At 42.2% G+C, this 16816-nt stretch overlaps 1 protein-coding gene across 1 annotated transcript in view; it reads left to right on the forward strand.

The window, feature by feature from the left end:
• Positions 1–9450, forward strand: part of SLC1A1 (solute carrier family 1 member 1) — a 74642-nt gene extending 65192 nt beyond the window's left edge. The window contains exons 11-12 of the mRNA XM_004004350.5: positions 5019–5153; positions 7255–9450. Coding sequence (XP_004004399.1) covers positions 5019–5153; positions 7255–7501 — 382 coding nt within the window. The 3' untranslated portion in view covers positions 7502–9450. The remainder of the gene's footprint in view (positions 1–5018; positions 5154–7254) is intronic.
• The last annotated feature ends 7366 nt before the right edge of the window (positions 9451–16816 follow it).

Raw genomic sequence — 16816 nt, forward strand, 5'->3', positions numbered from 1 at the left:
ATAAGAAAGCAGGGATCATATCATGGAAGGGCTTGTGTGAGGAGCTCATGAAAAGGTCTTAGACAGTCTTTCATATTATAGAAAGATTTGCATTTTAGAAAAATAACTGGTAATTTAGTGGATGAACGTGAATGGGGGCAGAAACTATAAGCTGGAAGACCAGTTAGGAGACTACTGCAGGTAAAGTATGAAAAGGCCTATATTAAGGTACTGACTGACGGGTGAAGAGCTAATTAATTCAAGAGGCATCTACTGGATTCAGAGTGAGGAACAGAGGAAGGGTAAGATGACCCCCAGTATTGGTGGATGGTGCTTGTCAGAACAGGGACTAGTGTAAGAGAATGAAGTATGCTGCTGCTGCTGCTGCTAAGTCGCCTCAGTCGTGTCCAACTCTGTGCGACCCCAGAGACAGCAGCCCACCAGCCTCCCCCGTCCCTGGGATTCTCCAGGCAAGAACGCTGGAGTGGGTTGTCATTTCCTTCTCCAGTGCATGAAAGTAAAAAGTGAAAGTGAAGTCACTCAGTCATGTCTGACTCTTTACTATGCCATGGACTGCATTGTACCAGGCTCCTCCGTCCATGGGATTTTCCAGGCAAGAGTACTGGAGTGGGGTGCCATCACCTTCTCCAGAATGAAGTATAGGTGGGAAGATTAAGAGCTTATACTTTTGGATACAATGAATGTGAAAATCCTTTAAGACATCCAGGTGGAAATATACAGTGAGAAATGTGGTCTCAAGTGCAGGTACAGAAGTCAGAGTCATCAGTTTAATGATGGTCATCAAGCATGTGGGTCGTGAGTCAGTTATCTGTGTTTGACTCTGCTTCATCAAGATTAGCTGTGACCTTGAATTCTCTAAGCTTCTGTTTTCTCACCTGTAAAACAAGGATAATAATAGTACCTATATTTTATGCAAGTAGTGATTATTAAGCCAGATGATGCATATAAAGTACTTAGAATGGTACCTACATACTGAGTGCTCAACAATTGTTGGGAATGGGAGAGTGTGTAGAGAAGAAACAGAAACTAAGGCGTGAGCCCTAGACAATCCTAATATTAGAGGCAGGCAGAAAGGGGGGAACCCAAGAGGAGAATGAGAATATAAAGATGGGAAGAGTCATGAAACCATGGTGTCATAGAAACCCAGAGAAGAGAGATTTTCAAGGATGAAATGGTCAATAGAGTCAAATCTTGTAGAGAATTCTAGTCAAGTGAAGCCTGAAATTGCCTGCTCAAGTAGATGGTGAAAATGTCATTAGTGAATTTTGCCAGAGATGTTTCTCTGGAACAGCATTCTTCAATATGGTAGCCATTAGCCACACGCACAGATTGGACAGAGTAGACATGAATGTTCTATCGCTTTGGAAATAGATGCCATCAGAGTGGAAAATTCTACTGGACAGTGCTGCTTTGAAGTGATGAACTGGGATTAGAGTTAATCCTAAGACTTTAGTTGAGTTTGAAAGTCATGTCCAACTCTTTGCAACCCTTGGACTGTATAGCCCACCAGACTCCTCTGTCCAGGGAATTCTTCAGGCAAGAATACTGGAGTGGGTTTCCATTCCCTTCTCCAACGGATCTTCCTGACCCAGGGATTGGACCCAGTCTCCTGAGTTGCAGGCAGATTCTTTACCATCTGAGCCACCGGGGAAGCCCTTAGTTTAGAGTGGAAGTTTAAGGCTAACTTGGGTCCCTAGGCCTAAATGCTGTTGAATCTGAACCTTTCAGGCATTTGACATAGGCATAAATCCTAGGCATAAAGTAAGTTCTTCCTGTGTTCTAGTGCAGTAAATTTTTAGATCTTCCCAACCCTAAATCATATTTATTGCAGTTTGCTTGAAATTAACTGAAGACAAGTCCAGACTAGACCATTTGGCACATAAGCTAGGAAACTACACCAGTGCCTCGTGATCTGTAAAGAGTATTAGTGGCTAAGGAGGCTGGAGCCCAGGAGCACGGGTGAAGTTCTCTAGTTAGAATGGTGGAGGGTATGTTAAAAGTAAAACCCTGAATCATGCCTGAGAAAGTTTCACAACCACTGTAATTCTAGCAGTTGTTCTTTCACTTCTCCAAGTGCCTTCTCCCACCTCCCTCACCTCAGCCCGTGGCACCGAGTCTGCACTGGAGTCATTTCCAGGGAGCAGTTGTATGAGGTGCCCGTTCTTTGCAGTTATTTGCTATTTGCGGGGGGTGAATTCCCTCCCTCTGCTTCACTCATAAGTTTCCTAGATCTTTCTAACCCCTTCCTTTTTTTTAACTTCACTACTAGAAGAATAAACTTTGGGCCTAGAGACTAAATAATCACATGAAAACCCTCTCTCTGCTCTGTTGTATTTTTAAATCAAACTTGTTCATAACTACTGGCCCAGAGCAAATAACAACAACTGTGAGGCCCAGCGTAATTATTGACTTTAAAAATCCTCTCTGGCTTTACCTGGGGGAGAATGAAGTAAGAAGTTTTGTTTTTGTTTTTAAATATTTATTTTTGGCTGCCTTGGGTCGTAGTTGCAGCATGCAGGATCTTTCCACGTAAGGGCTCTAGAACTTGGGCTCCGTAGTTGTGGCACAGGCTTAGTTGCCCCACAGCATGTGGGATCTTAGTTCCCCGACCAGGGATGGAACCCATGTCCCCTGCATTGGCAGGTGGATTCTTAGCCACTGTACCACCAGGGAAGTCTCCAGTGCTATTTTTTTTCTTTTTATTTTACAAGTCACAGTTGTGGCTTATGTGGTTTACGGCTATAAGATTTTTGGACCCGTAGTTTATCTCTTTCTATGGTTCTTTTGGACTAGACATCAAAGAAACACAGGCACCATCCACCCAAAACATGGCCTTTTGTGGTTTGTCATAATACTCACCAAAGGTTGCAACTGATTAGAAATGAGATAAATTTTCTTACAACAAAAGATAATTACGGGCTTTGGGACCTAGAAAGAGCTTAGAGGAAAAAAGTAGCAGTAGTAGTAACAGTAGTTAATTTTGTAATAGTAGTAATACTAGCAGAAGTAGTTGTAACAGCTGCTGAAGGAGCAAACTGGCCTCAGTTTTAAGCACCTACTATATCCAGGTGCTGTACTTGATATCTTACATGTTTTATCTCATCTAATCTTACCGGCAGCCCTGCAAAGTGGACATTCTCCCCATCTTACAGGCAAGAAACGGAGATTCAGAGAACTAACCTGCCTAAGGACACGCTGTTAGTAAACAGCAGGGCTGGATCTGTCTGCCTCTAAAACCTGTGCTCACTCTAGTTCACTACTTAGTCCCTGTCCTGTATGGAGAGCTGAGTTAGATGGCCTGACATAAATCTAGATCTCAGTGCTTAGGAAAGAACTTTCTACCAATGGTTATTTTGTCTTCTTCTTTGAAAACCCTCGAAAGTCAAAATAGTATATATTCAAGCAGAACAAGTAGGTTTTTATATTTTTACCATCTGAGGATATACAGTTCCAAGTTTCAGACTTTAAGCCAGGCAAATGGCTGAAGTTTAATCAGCAAGGTCAAGGCTAATAGGCAAGGTTTTCTTTGACTAAACGGATTTTAAGTTTCAAGCCCCGCCTCAAGCCGAAGGGATATGGTTAACCATTATGTGTTGAGGCTTTCAAGAGGGATCAATGGGTAGGGGCACAAATCACTTCTGACAAAGAAAACCCACCAGTGCATTCAGTTTAAATGTTTTCAAGCAGCACTGACATGAACTTAGCGTTTCCAAAGACTATTTAAGTCAAAACAGATCTAAAGGATTATGCAAAAGCCCAAGACTTTCAGAGGCATTTGGACTGCTCCAGAAATCTCTAATTGCAAATTGGTGGTCACGGCCACTGAAGGAAACCACACTTGTCAAAGAACTCTGGTCTGTGTTTGACCAGGCCCTCAGATACCATCTGTGACACATCACCAGGCAGATGAATGAGCAGTAAATCAGGTTGGTGAGAATCCTGAGGCTTTTTGAGCCCACAGAATATGGATTTGTGGATAGAATCAGGGATTTTTCTAGTTTAAATTGACAGTGTTTCCATCTTCAGCTTTCAACTCAGTGGCATCCTTGGCCCAAGGATGAGAACGTGTGTCTAGAAAATATAGTGGGTCCCCTCAAAGCTCATTCAAATCCAGGGACTTTTCAGGGCAGGGCAAACTCTGGTTTTCTTCAAAATGACCAGATTTAAGTCATCCGGAAGATGTTGCTGATGAAAAACTGCTTATTCCAAAGAGAAATATCCCTAGTGCCACATTTTATCCATCTGAGAGGGACCTTTTTTAAATACAAGGTATTTAAAATCCTCTTCTGGATTCCAGATCTCTCCTCCTTTTGCACAAAGGGCACCCACTGGCAGAAAGGAGTGGTCAGGAATAAGCACTTGTACCTTGGACAGGAGTCATAGCTATTTCTCAACTCAGTGCTCTAAGGGGCAGTTCCCAGAGAGGTCAAGAGTCTTGTGATGTAAAGGAAGTACCTGAAACCTGCTTGGCTAGTGCCTCATTCCTTTGCCTTCACCCTGAATATCCTTGCCCACGCACCCCTAACCCAATCCCTCTACCATCCTTCAAAGCAGTACAAATGCCTGCCACATATTAGATCCTCAATAAATGATTGCTTGGCTGAGTAGACAGTTGAAGGGGGGAAGCGAACAGGTGGAGATGTACCTGGCCCTTGTTTAGGATGGAAGGATGCATAGATGGGTGGATAAAGCCCTCCATTAAAACCTTCGGTTGGTAAACTCTTGCCTTCCTCTTTAATCTCTCTCTAGCTCATTCATTGTGTGCCACTCATGCAGTTCCTCTCCACTTCCTCGAATTAGAATGATGAGCCACACCTCCCCCTGGAAAAAGCTCACACTCCCCTCTGTCTCCCACAACTCTCTAATGAGGCAGAGATGGTGCTCAGCAGAGAAGAGATTCTGACTGGCCAATTTGGGACGCAGCAGTAACAAACTCCAGGCCTAACCACTGTGGACCAGGGGCCTGGGGGGAGAAATGGGCGTCTAACTCCTTTTGTGCTGGTGTGTTTTGTCTGTAGTGTCACTGCCACCGCCGCCAGCATCGGAGCTGCCGGTGTGCCCCAGGCCGGCCTGGTGACCATGGTGATTGTGCTGAGTGCTGTGGGCCTGCCCGCGGAGGATGTCACCCTCATCATCGCTGTTGACTGGCTCCTGTGAGTTGGAATAAATGTGCTGCCTCTGCCGGATGGGAAGGCACGCTTCCCAGCCATGCAGAATCTACAGTCTGTCATTATCCTCTCCTCAGATTGCCTAATGAGCCATCTGTTGCTGCTTTAATTTCCCTCTGACCAGGCCATCTGATAATGTGCTTAAAAATTAACTCCTCATAACTTCAAGCAGTGATTTTATAAAGGCAGTGATGTTCATTAGCGTATTATGCCTGATAACGCTCAAGGTTAGGATCTGGGTGTGGGATGAGATAAACAACATAAAATAATAAGGTGAAGACACTGGGCAAGGCCTCGGCCATTCCAAACCCCATAGGCCACCCTAGCCTATCCCAGCCCTGGGTCAGCACCATAGGTTCAGAACCACCTAGTTCAGTGTCAGCCCACCTTCCCAAGATTGTCAGCACCATCAGGACACAAGCAAGGGCTTTGGGATAAGGTTAATTGGGACCTGAATCCTGGTTCAGTGGCTGTTTGACCTTGAGCAAATTCCTTAACCTCTCTGGGGGCCAGCTGCATTATCTGTGAGGTGGGGATGATTCTGTCAAGTTCATGGGGTTGGTGTAAGGACTAAGTGAGCTACTGTGAGAAGTGTGTCCAGAACAGTGTCTGGCTGGCAGTATGTGCTCAGTTAACAGCAAGTTTAATTGTTATGATTAGAATGAGTTGGACCATTCAAGCCTAAGGCAACAGTTCATTCCCTCTCTTTCACACACACACCTCCCTAAGAAACACAGCAGAAGATCTGGGTAAAAACATGTCTTTTGTGACCCCTACGGTTAAAGTTAGAATGAGCCTGGTTCCCGGCTTTACCCTTGATACCCACTCTGTACGGTGGTCTTTCAGTATCTGGGTCTGGCTCTGTCCCCTGGCCATCAGGGGAAGAGTCTGCTCCATATGGAGCCTTCACTCAGACCCAGCCGAGCTTACTGGGCAGTACAGTGCCATGTAGTTTGCAAATAGCAGCTAAAAATTGTAGAAAGAGAAGCAGAAACATTCCATGTGGCTTTGAAGGTACAGTCACGTCCCCAAAGGCACAAGCTTCTGCACTTGGGAGGCTGCTTTGGGGCCCCTTCAACAGCTTGCTGGTTCTTTAAGGCCCAACTGGAGTAGCCCCTTTCTTGCCAACATAGCCTACTATTGAGACAAGTGGCCTTTTGTCTAGTAGTGATGTGGATTTGCACTCTCTCCTCTCCCTTGTTCTTCCTGGAACTCTGGTGACCTTCACTTCCAAGACACCCAGAGAAGTCAAAGGTGCAACTTGATCTATGGAACAAAAAGACACTAGCTGGTCCACAACAGGGTCTAGTTCAGTCCATGTTCTAAATAGTAAGAGGGCACCCAGAATGGACATGTGGGAGCACTGTTGGCCTTTTCTGTCCTGCCGGTGTAGCTTTCACAGGAACATTCATGTAGACAGTTCCTAGCAACAGTGCTCCAGCATCCAAGATACCTTCTCCACCTCCTCTTCGTCCTCCCCGCCAGGCCTTCTGGGAGTTAACACTAGCTGAGGTGCCACAAGGGGCAAGCTATTCACAGGCTGGCCTGGGTTTTCTGACCCTGGGCTCAGCGGCATCCTTGCTGCCTTCCTCATGGAGTGACCTTGTGTGGGAAAGAAAGAAGCACACTGGGGACACACACATACACACTCCTGCTTGGCACACACACACACCACCCCACAAAACATCCAGGTTCTCTCACCTTAGCCAAGAGAAAGCTCAGAAAGGCACACAAGACAGAGACTAGGGTGAAGGACTAATGAATCCTGACCCTCCCCACAAATATCTATGGAGACTGTGTTCACATTTCTTTGGGAGGAGAGGAGGGAATTTAGGAGATTGATGCTGGATTCAGGGGCGTTGTGACTGACGAGGACCTGAGGCAGCCTGTGTGCTCATTCTGTGCCTTTAGAGACAACCCCTGATTCAGGCCTGTGAAGTTAGGGGCCTTTGGTTAGCCAGCCCTGAGAAGCACCCTCTGTGGTTTGCTGAATTTATAACTGAATTCCTCAGGTCCTTTCCTGTCTCCAACTCGAAGGAAAGTGAAACCCGGGCTTCATGTCTGACTCACCTTCTGTCCTCCCCAGGGACCGGTTCAGGACCATGGTGAATGTCCTTGGAGATGCCTTTGGGACTGGCATCGTGGAGAAGCTCTCCAAGAAGGAGTTGGAGCAGATGGATGTTTCATCGGAGGTCAACATCGTGAACCCCTTCACCTTGGAATCCACAACACTCGACAACGAGGACTCAGACACCAAGAAGTCCTACGTCAACGGAGGCTTTGCCGTCGACAAGTCCGATACCATCTCATTCACCCAGACCTCACAGTTCTAGGGCCTCTGGCTTCAGAAGACTGGGGGTGGTGAAGGACCTCTCCAGGAGAGTCATCTCTTAGCAAATTCAGACATTAAATAAGGAAAACACTAACAGCCAACTGCACATCTGATTTGATACACAGACCTCCAGATTATTTTCTATATTTGGATTCACAGCCTTTGCTCACCAGGTTCTGGGATTTGGGGGTAAGATGAGAGGAAACTGATTAAAAGGAAAGCTGTATTATCTGGAATTTTTAAACTCTATGAGAGACAGAATTGGGAAGTACATAGAATAGACATAACTGTTTTAATTAGATAATAGATGTGAAAGAGAAATTGTTTTCTCATGCACAGACCAGTGTTTTGGGTTTTTTAAATATACATATATATATATATAGTCATCGACTACACATTTTTACTCAGGCTTTCTATTGCCATGGATTTCCTTTGACCTCTCACATTTGTATAGACTATAATGAAGCTAAACAACAGTCCCCCCAAAGTTAATGTGCCAAATTGTCCATTTTGAACCCATCTCCAGCCAATTTCAAACGAAGTACTTTGAAAGAAAACAGACCAGCACAGTTCTGCAATAACAGTTTTAAGATGGGTGTGAGATTTGAGGAGAAGATAGATTTCTTTTTCTCAATGTACTGTATGGGGACGCTGGTAACTACTGACCCAGTGTTCAGTAGACAGCTAGATATATATACATATATATATATGTATATGTACATATATATATGTATATATTTATTATTTTCATATAATTTTCCAGACAAAGGTCAGAATTGAACTCTCAATGTGAAATAAAGCACTCTCCTTGTACTTGAATAATAACTATGATTGCAATCCAGATCTGTTTTGGGGCTTAATCAGAACTCCTCTCTCATAAGCACTGCTAGAATGAGAAATCATGCTAGTTGTTTGTCTCATGTCTGTGTATCAGCCCCAAAGCAGAGACATATTCTGGTAGCACAGCCACTAATTTAGAGCTTCCAGATGCTACTGCTGGGAGGCAATCCGTATCAGCTCTACATAAGACTATATCAACTATAATTCCTCCAAGGCCAATTATACCCACTTAAAATGACAGTACTTTGCCTTTTTCTACCCATCAAACCCAAATAACAGTGGCAAAGCTACCAGCTAAGTTGTATTTTAATATAGGTTTGATGGATCAAGTAAGCCACACTGGCCAGAAAAGCACTGTCCCTACCCTGGATTCTTGCAAAGTAAATCCTGTGACATGAGACATTGGTGTCAGTGGTTCAGGGAATTCTTGCATTGAATAAAACCTGTCTCCTCTTCCAGGGAAGATGGTTTTAACTAACTAGTAGTCTAGTAATCTCAGCCCTTGCTCATTAAAATCCATTGCCAGTCATTCTTCTGCTCATTTGTGAAGACAGTGTATTAAAGTCTGTGCTTGGCTCTCATCCTGTAAATACTGCTTAACATAAACTTGTAGCTACACCAAGATCCAAAATAGTCCTGTTTCTGCAGTACTGCATAGCCAAGTTAAGCCTAGCTAAGAAACCAGAAACTGTGCCAAAGATCATGGAATAGTTTGTTCTTTTTTTTTTTTTTTTTTAAAAAAAAAAAAAAAAAAGCTCTGTATTGACCACCTGCACCTGAAATCTTTAAGAGAATGATACCAAATGATCATGTAAACATAAAATGGACCCGTGATTAAATGTGAATTTTAAACTGCTAATACTGGTGTTATTTATAGGAAGTAAATGTAAACTCAGCGGAATCAGTAACTTATCTTGGGCTGAATGGTTCAACCCCCTTGGCAGGCTGCTCCAGCTTGAGGTACTAGAGCTGACAGAGCTGTTCGTGAACTGCAGGTCATTCTTATTTTGGAGTGAGTTTGTAACCAGCCTCTTAACACACAGTGCTGTTAACTCATAAAAGAGAACAATGTTCCATTTCTGTCTAAATAAACATTGCTGTCACTCTTTCTTTCCTGCCTTTTTCTTCCTTTAGCTGTTCTTTTTATCTCATTCCCTCTGATGAGTGTGGGAAGGGAAAGACCTGGTCAGTTGATTCAGACTGTATCCAGATTATTGTTTTCAAAACTGTGTTGTTTGTACCCAAGAATGAAAAAGCACAACTGAAGGAACAGTAAACTGATTTCTCATGTTAATCCGTGGGGATTATAAGGCTGACATAACAGCACCATTAGGAACAGTTTGCCCAAATTTATGACTGAGATGAAAGGGAAGGTAGAATTTGGTTCAAAATTACTATAATGGGAGACAGTCTTATCTCAATATGATAGTTAAGGACCAATCCTGCCCTGTGAAATGTGGCTACAAAGAACACAAGGCTGTATTCAAAGAGCTCTTTAAAGGTACGTCATAGTCCTGCCTAGAACCTGAGTCGTGGCAGCGTTCTGCTATTGGACTCACTGGTCTGTGACAGAAAACAAAGGAATGGACAGCTCCCTCGGCCCCGCTGAGAGGAAAATACCTCATAAAAGTGCTTAGCACTACCTGGCCAAACTAATTCAGAAGTTTTCTCTTTTGGCAACGTGAGATAAAATACCCAACCATACAACTCCTTAGTGAGACTGTTTGGTATCCAGAGTTCATGCATCTCAATAGGGCCCTTGTTATGATTCTGATCTTGCCCAAAGTATATTCTTTTCAGAGAGACAGTGTTACCAGCTCTAGCAAATGACTTTCTTTTTCAACATATCTTTGTAAGCCCACCGGGTACAAGGCTCTTTATTAAACACACCCCATTCCAAGAAAAGCCTGAGAAAATCGTGTGTGGCTTACAATCAGAAGTGGGCCAGCAACAGTTCTGGCTTTGCAGGTGTTAAAGAATTTTAACAGAACAGAAAGAGGAAATGGTCATGCAGAGCCTTGGCAGACTGCTAGAAAGCTTCTCTGCAACTGGATTGGCATTCTGTATTCTCAAACTGCCCAGCAAGAGACCACGGAACCCAGTGAGCAGGCAGCTGTGCTCTCTTATATCATCTCTGTGACTCTTGCCAAACTTCCTCTTCTGTGAAATGGGGATAACAAATCTTGCCTCATGAGATTATTTTAACTATGAAATGAGAAAATATATGCGATACATTTAGCAGAGACCCTGTCGCATAATATGCTTAATAAATGCTAATGCCTCTTCCCCATGTTGTTGTTTAATCGCTAAGTTGTGCCCAACTCTTTGCAACACCATGGAGCCCACCAGGCGGCTCTGTCCATGGGATTTCCCAGGCAAGAATACTGGAGTGGGTTGCCATTTCCTTCTCCAGGGGATCTTCCTGACCCAGGGATTGAACCCAAGTCTCCTGCACTGGCAAGTGAATTCTTTACCACTGAGCCACCAGGGAAGTCCATCTTCCCCTTTACACACACAAAAAAACCCTATGCCCTCACCTCTCATTTACATGGGTAATCTATAGAGATGCAACTGTAATTGCTATTCAGGGTTTTAGGACCCTTATCAGTGACATGCCTAAGGATTGTTATTCTCACCACCTGATGTTAGCTGGGTTATTAAAGCAAACAGAACATCCAACCTAGTGAGACTTAGTAAACAACTCCCAAACCCCATTTTGAAAATGCGACATTTTCCTTTAAATAGTATAAGACTTAGAATACCTTCTCCTGTAAGGTATCATATAGGGGCTAAGTAAAAATAAGTGTTCACAATCTTTTTTCTATGGCCTGAAACACTGAGGGGCTTGAGATACTCAGGATGCGTATGTGAGGCAGAAATGCACATTCATGTAGCACCCTTCACGTGTCCTGAAACTGGAGTATGACATGAAGTTCCCTTTTGCCATCTCAGCTCGTAAATATGTGACTGTCCCCATCTGCTGGACATTCACTTTGTTCTGGGTCCCACAGGGGGCTTTTTAATACACATATGCTAGTAAAGGGCTTTCCTGGTGGCTCAGCAGTAGAGAATCCACCTGCCAGTGCTGGAGATGCATGTTCAATCCCTGGGTCAGGAAGATCCCCTGGAGAAGGAAATGGCAACGCACTCCAACATTCTTGCCTGGATAATCCCATGGACCGAGGAGCCTGGTGGGATACAGTCCATGGGGTCAAACACAGCTTAGTGACTGAACAATGACTACAATGCTAGTAAATGTGCCTCCCTCACCTGCAATCTTAGATTTTTAAGTGAAAGCCATATAATATAAACAACCTGAAGCAAGTCTTGTAAAATTAGCCTTGGGAACAATGTATTGACTTCAGTGACTGCCTCTAAGTGTATGAAATTATTAACCATGGATGGAGATGACTAGGGACATTTAATGGCCTAGGTTAAATAATGCCACCAAGCTCCTAAGCAAGTAATAAGCTCTAAAGCACACAATCAATGTCCCATTTGTTTCTCACTAGGAAAAACCAGTGTCATCTGATTCAGAGGCTCTCTCTCCAGGATTACAGAGATGCTTGTGGTTTCATTTACAAATCTCCATTTCATCTGCCAATTTTAAGATATCACAAAGTTCAGAACAGTTATTAGTGAACTTCTACAGCCGAGATGAAATCAATATCACATCTGTTATTCTGGTTGGAGAAAAGGAGAAAGGAAAGCAATGGCCTCATCTAGAGGCGTTCCACTGATTCCCAGAAGGCCTTACCAGCCTGGAGATAATAAGCTGTGGTCTCAGGAGAACAGAACAAGGATATGAACAAGGATACTACCTGGAGAGGAGCTTGCCCAACAAAAGTACTGTTTATTAACAGACGGGGGCAAAGAAAACCTGAAACTAAAATGTGGATTTAACCAAAGTCCTGAGCATGAGTGCGTGAATCCCAACCCCAACCCCACTCCACCAACCACCTCAATTTTCCTGCTGCCATGACTCATGCCAACCGGAAAGCTATCAGTAGGGATTCAAGGATATCACAGTTTCTTTCCTCATTTTAGGGCATCTGAGGGAACGCAAAGCAGGGCTGCATCATCTGGGTATTTCAGAAACAAAGGTCTGCCTTCCTGGGGAAGCAATGAAAAGCTTGGAGTTCTGGCACCAACCAGGGTCTGCTTTATCTTGTCCAGGCCCTCTAGAAAGGTTTGTTTTCCAAGGTAAAGACAAGACTGATTGAAATGAATTGACTGGTCCTGAGAGGGCAGCCCCAGGAGAAAAGGCACAACTCCATCATCACATAGGTTCATTTCATGGACATGCCTTCACAAAATGCTAAAAGCGTTTTAGATTTTAGATATGTTTAGATTTAGATTATAGAAAGAATGCACATCAAGGATGACTTTGACCTTCCTCTAAGAATTCCAATGTAACTTTCATTTAAAGAGCCCCTGTGTTGTGTTTCCAAGGTCATCACTTTAGCTTGACAAGAATAATCAGAGGCCAGCAGAAAGGTCTGTCTCAGCTGAGATCTTTTGTGGGGAGAAGGGCTACCCCAAATGAATCCAAAGATAATGAAATGTCTGGGTCTCTAAATAGCCAGTGGGGCAGGGGGGTGAGGGGGGTGGTCTTGCCAAGTGTCAGAGAAGTGCTACTGGAATTCATCATTATGAGTGAAAGCAATGTTGATTAGCAACAGAGCATACTGGCTGATCTTACCAAAACTTCCTTTTGTCTTCCCAGCGGCAGCAGGCCAAACTGGCTTTCATTCCTCAATTTCCTCATTTTGTCAAAAAGGTTAAGACAGACAAGAATGTGTCAACTTCACAATAAGCACACACGAACTGAAGGCTCTTTGCTCAGTCAGGAGAGGCCACTTAAGTTAGAAAAACATGCCTCCTGCAATGATGTACAAACAGTAAGACAGACTCAGGCTGACAGGACACTGAGCCTGCATTTCTGGCCTCAGGGAAAAGTTTACTCCTGTATCACTCCAGGAAGATACCTACCCTATTCTCAGGTACTGTGGCCTTTCACAGTGAGGACACTCTAAGGCAAATAAAGGTCCAATTTCTTTTAAGATGCTGACCTAATATCTAACTGCTGCAGGCACTGAGTAAGGAGTTTTCTCTGTGCCAGGATGAATGCAGCAAAGGATGGGATCCCATGACTCCGGAAACAAAAAAGCCACTCACAACACAGAGGAACCTCATTTTTATTTATCTGACAAATGTTTGCCTAACAGTTACTGTGTGGCAAGCACTGCTCTTAGCACTGAACAAATATTAACTCATTTAATCTCAACAGCATCATGAAGTAGCTACTGTAATTATCTTCTTTCTACAGATGAGGAAACTGTATAAAAAAGTTGAGTAACTTGCCCAGGATCAAACAACTGTTGAATGGCACAGCAATTTGGCCCCAGTAGTCAATGTTCTTTACCAGGTATTAAAAATCAAAGAAGGCCAGGAGTGCTATAATATTAATTCTAACTCAAATCTGGAGTGGCCTAAGATTATTAAGAAAAATAACAACCATTGTTAATACTTATCAAGTGTTAACTACATGTATGGCATGCAGTAAATATTTTTAAATGTTTCATCTCATTTATTCTTCTCAATACTTCTCTCAGGCAGGAATATTTTTATCCTCCATTTTCCAAATGAGAAAACTGTGGCTTAGAGAGGTTAAGTAACCTTCCCAAGATCTCACAGCTGGGACTCAAATCTGCTTCTAAAGACTGTGTAGCTAACCACTGAGAAATGTTGCTTCAAAATGCCTAAAAGTTCCATGCGAATGGAAACCAAAAGAAAGCAGGGATAACCAAAACCTTCCAACAGAGAAAAGTTCAAGTCCAAATGGCTTCACTGGTGAATTCCGCAAACCACTTAAAGAAGAATTAATACCAATCCTTCTCAAATTCTCCCAATATATAGAGGAGGAGGGAAGGACTTTCAGACTCATTTTACAAGGCCAGCATTATGCTGAAACCAAAGCCAGACAAGAACATAGAAAATTATGGGTAAATATCCCTGATGAAAACAAAGGCAAAAATTGAAAACAGAGGGAATAAAAGATTAGCAAACTAAATTCAAAAGCACATTAGAAATAACATATACCATAACCAAGAAGAATTTATTCCTAGGATGTGAGGAATGGTTCAACATAGGCAATCAATGTGATACACCATATTAACAAAATGAAGAGTAAATATCATATGATGATTTTAATATATGCATTCGATAAAATTCCCTTCATGATAAAAACTCTCAACAAATTGGGATAGAAGGAACATACTTCAACATAATAAAGCCCATATATGACAAGTCTACAACTGATATCCTCAACAATGAAAAGCTAAAACTTTCCCTCTAAGATCAGGAACAAATTATCTCTGTTTACAGATGAAATGATATTATATATAGGAAATTCTGAAGAATCCATCAAAAAACTGTTAGAACTAATAAACAAATTCAGTAAAGTTGGAGGATACAAAATCAATATATAAAAATCAGCTGTGTTTCTATACCTTAACAGCAAACTACTGAAAAAGAAATTAATAAAACAATCCATTTACAACAGTGCAAAAAGAACAAAATTCCTAGGAATAAATTTAACCAAAGAGGTAAAAGATCTATACAGTGAAACCTATAAACATTGATAAAATTGAAGAAGAGACAAAGGAAAAGATATTCCATGTTCATGAACTGGAATCATTAATACTGTAAAATGTCTTGTAATCCAAAGCTATTCACAGATTCAATGCACTTCCTATCAAAATTCTAATGGTATTTTTCCTAGAAATAAAAATAAGTCTAAAACTTGTATGGAACAACAAAAGACCTCCAATAGTCAAAGCAACTGTGAAAAAAAAATAATAATAATTTTCAACAAAGGAGCCAAGAACTTATAATGGGAAAGGACTGTCTCCTCAATAAATGGTGCAGGGATAGCCACATACAAAAGAGAGAAACTGGACCTTTACTTTATAGCATACAAAAATCAACTCACAATGGATTAGAGACTTGAACATAAGACCCGAAACATAAAACTCCTAGAAGAAAACCTGGGGGGAGAGCTCTTTGAGATCAATCTTGGCAATGATTTTTTTTTGGATCTGACATCAAAGGCAAACACAACAAGAATAAACAAGTAGGGCTACATCAAACTACAAAGCTTCCGCACAACAAAAGAAACCATCAACAAAATATCAAGCAACCTATGGAATAGGAGAAGATATCTGTAAACCATCTATCTGCAAGAGGTTAACACTCAAAATATACAAGGAATTCAAACAACTCAATAGCAAAACAAACGAAAACCCCCAAAGAACCCAGCTAAAAATGGGCAGAGAACCTGAATCAACATTCTTCCAAAGAAGACACTCAATTGGCCAACAGGTACGTGAAAGGGCACTCAACATCACTAATCATTAGAGAAATGTAAAACAAAACAATGAAAATGGAACCCTTGTATACTGTTGGTAGGAATGTAAACTGGTACAGCAAGTGTGAAGATTCCTCAGGAAATTTAAAAAAGAGAACTACCATATGATCCAGAAATCCCACTCCTGGGTCTTTATCTGAAGGAGCAAAATCACCGTCTCAAAGAGAGATCATATTTCCTTCTTCATTACAGCACTATTACAATAGCCAAACTTCAGATCCACATTTCCAACTTTTATTGAACATTTTCCCCTTTTGCCTTTCCAGCATCCTTTAACCTGAACCTACCCAAAAACAACTTTGTAAATGTCTTCTGTAGTCTCTGTTTCCTAAATTAGGAATTGTGACTTAAAAATCACCATTATTTTCATTGTAACCTAGGATCATAGCAACTTCTTCCTTCTTTGACCCCTAGAGGTTTGAGGGCACAAGCAAGGTCTAAACAGGTTCATTCACTTATTCTAATCCCTCTGCTTTGGTGAGCGCTTCACAGGGGAGCCTGTCCGTGAGTGATAATGCTGCCTCTTTGTGCAGTGGGTGGCCCTAGACTTGGCCTCTATTCGGACATGAATAATTGGATGTGGTACATTCCTGCATTTTCTCTTCCCATTAATTCTTGAATGAACAGTGTATATCTTGATGATCCTCTAAATTCTATTTACAACAATGAAAAATTGATAATAGGGATAAGATTCAGAGGGAAAAACCAACTACATCCAAGAGAGGTCCCCCATTGCCTCTGAGCATATGCACCCCACCCCCAAGGAATTCTAAGTCTTCCCTATTCTGTCCCTACTGCCAAAAAGGCACCATCAAAAAAGTTCCTCCCCAGAAGGTTTTACCTCCCCACCAATTTTATTCTCTTAGTCCTGGGTTCATCTTGCCTCATGTTAGGAAGAATGTGAATCTACAAAATGAAGGACACTGTGTCCTCATACTTGTAGATTAATTACTCTTTCAATCAATACTTCACTCCTGATGATTGAATAGTTCTCTTTCACTTTGCAACTCAGCCCTGGTCCAGCTCATTTAACTGTTTCTTCCTTAA

The sequence above is a fragment of the Ovis aries genome, chromosome 2 (genome assembly GCF_016772045.2).
Source record: "Ovis aries strain OAR_USU_Benz2616 breed Rambouillet chromosome 2, ARS-UI_Ramb_v3.0, whole genome shotgun sequence".
Taxonomy (NCBI): Eukaryota; Metazoa; Chordata; class Mammalia; order Artiodactyla; family Bovidae; genus Ovis; species Ovis aries.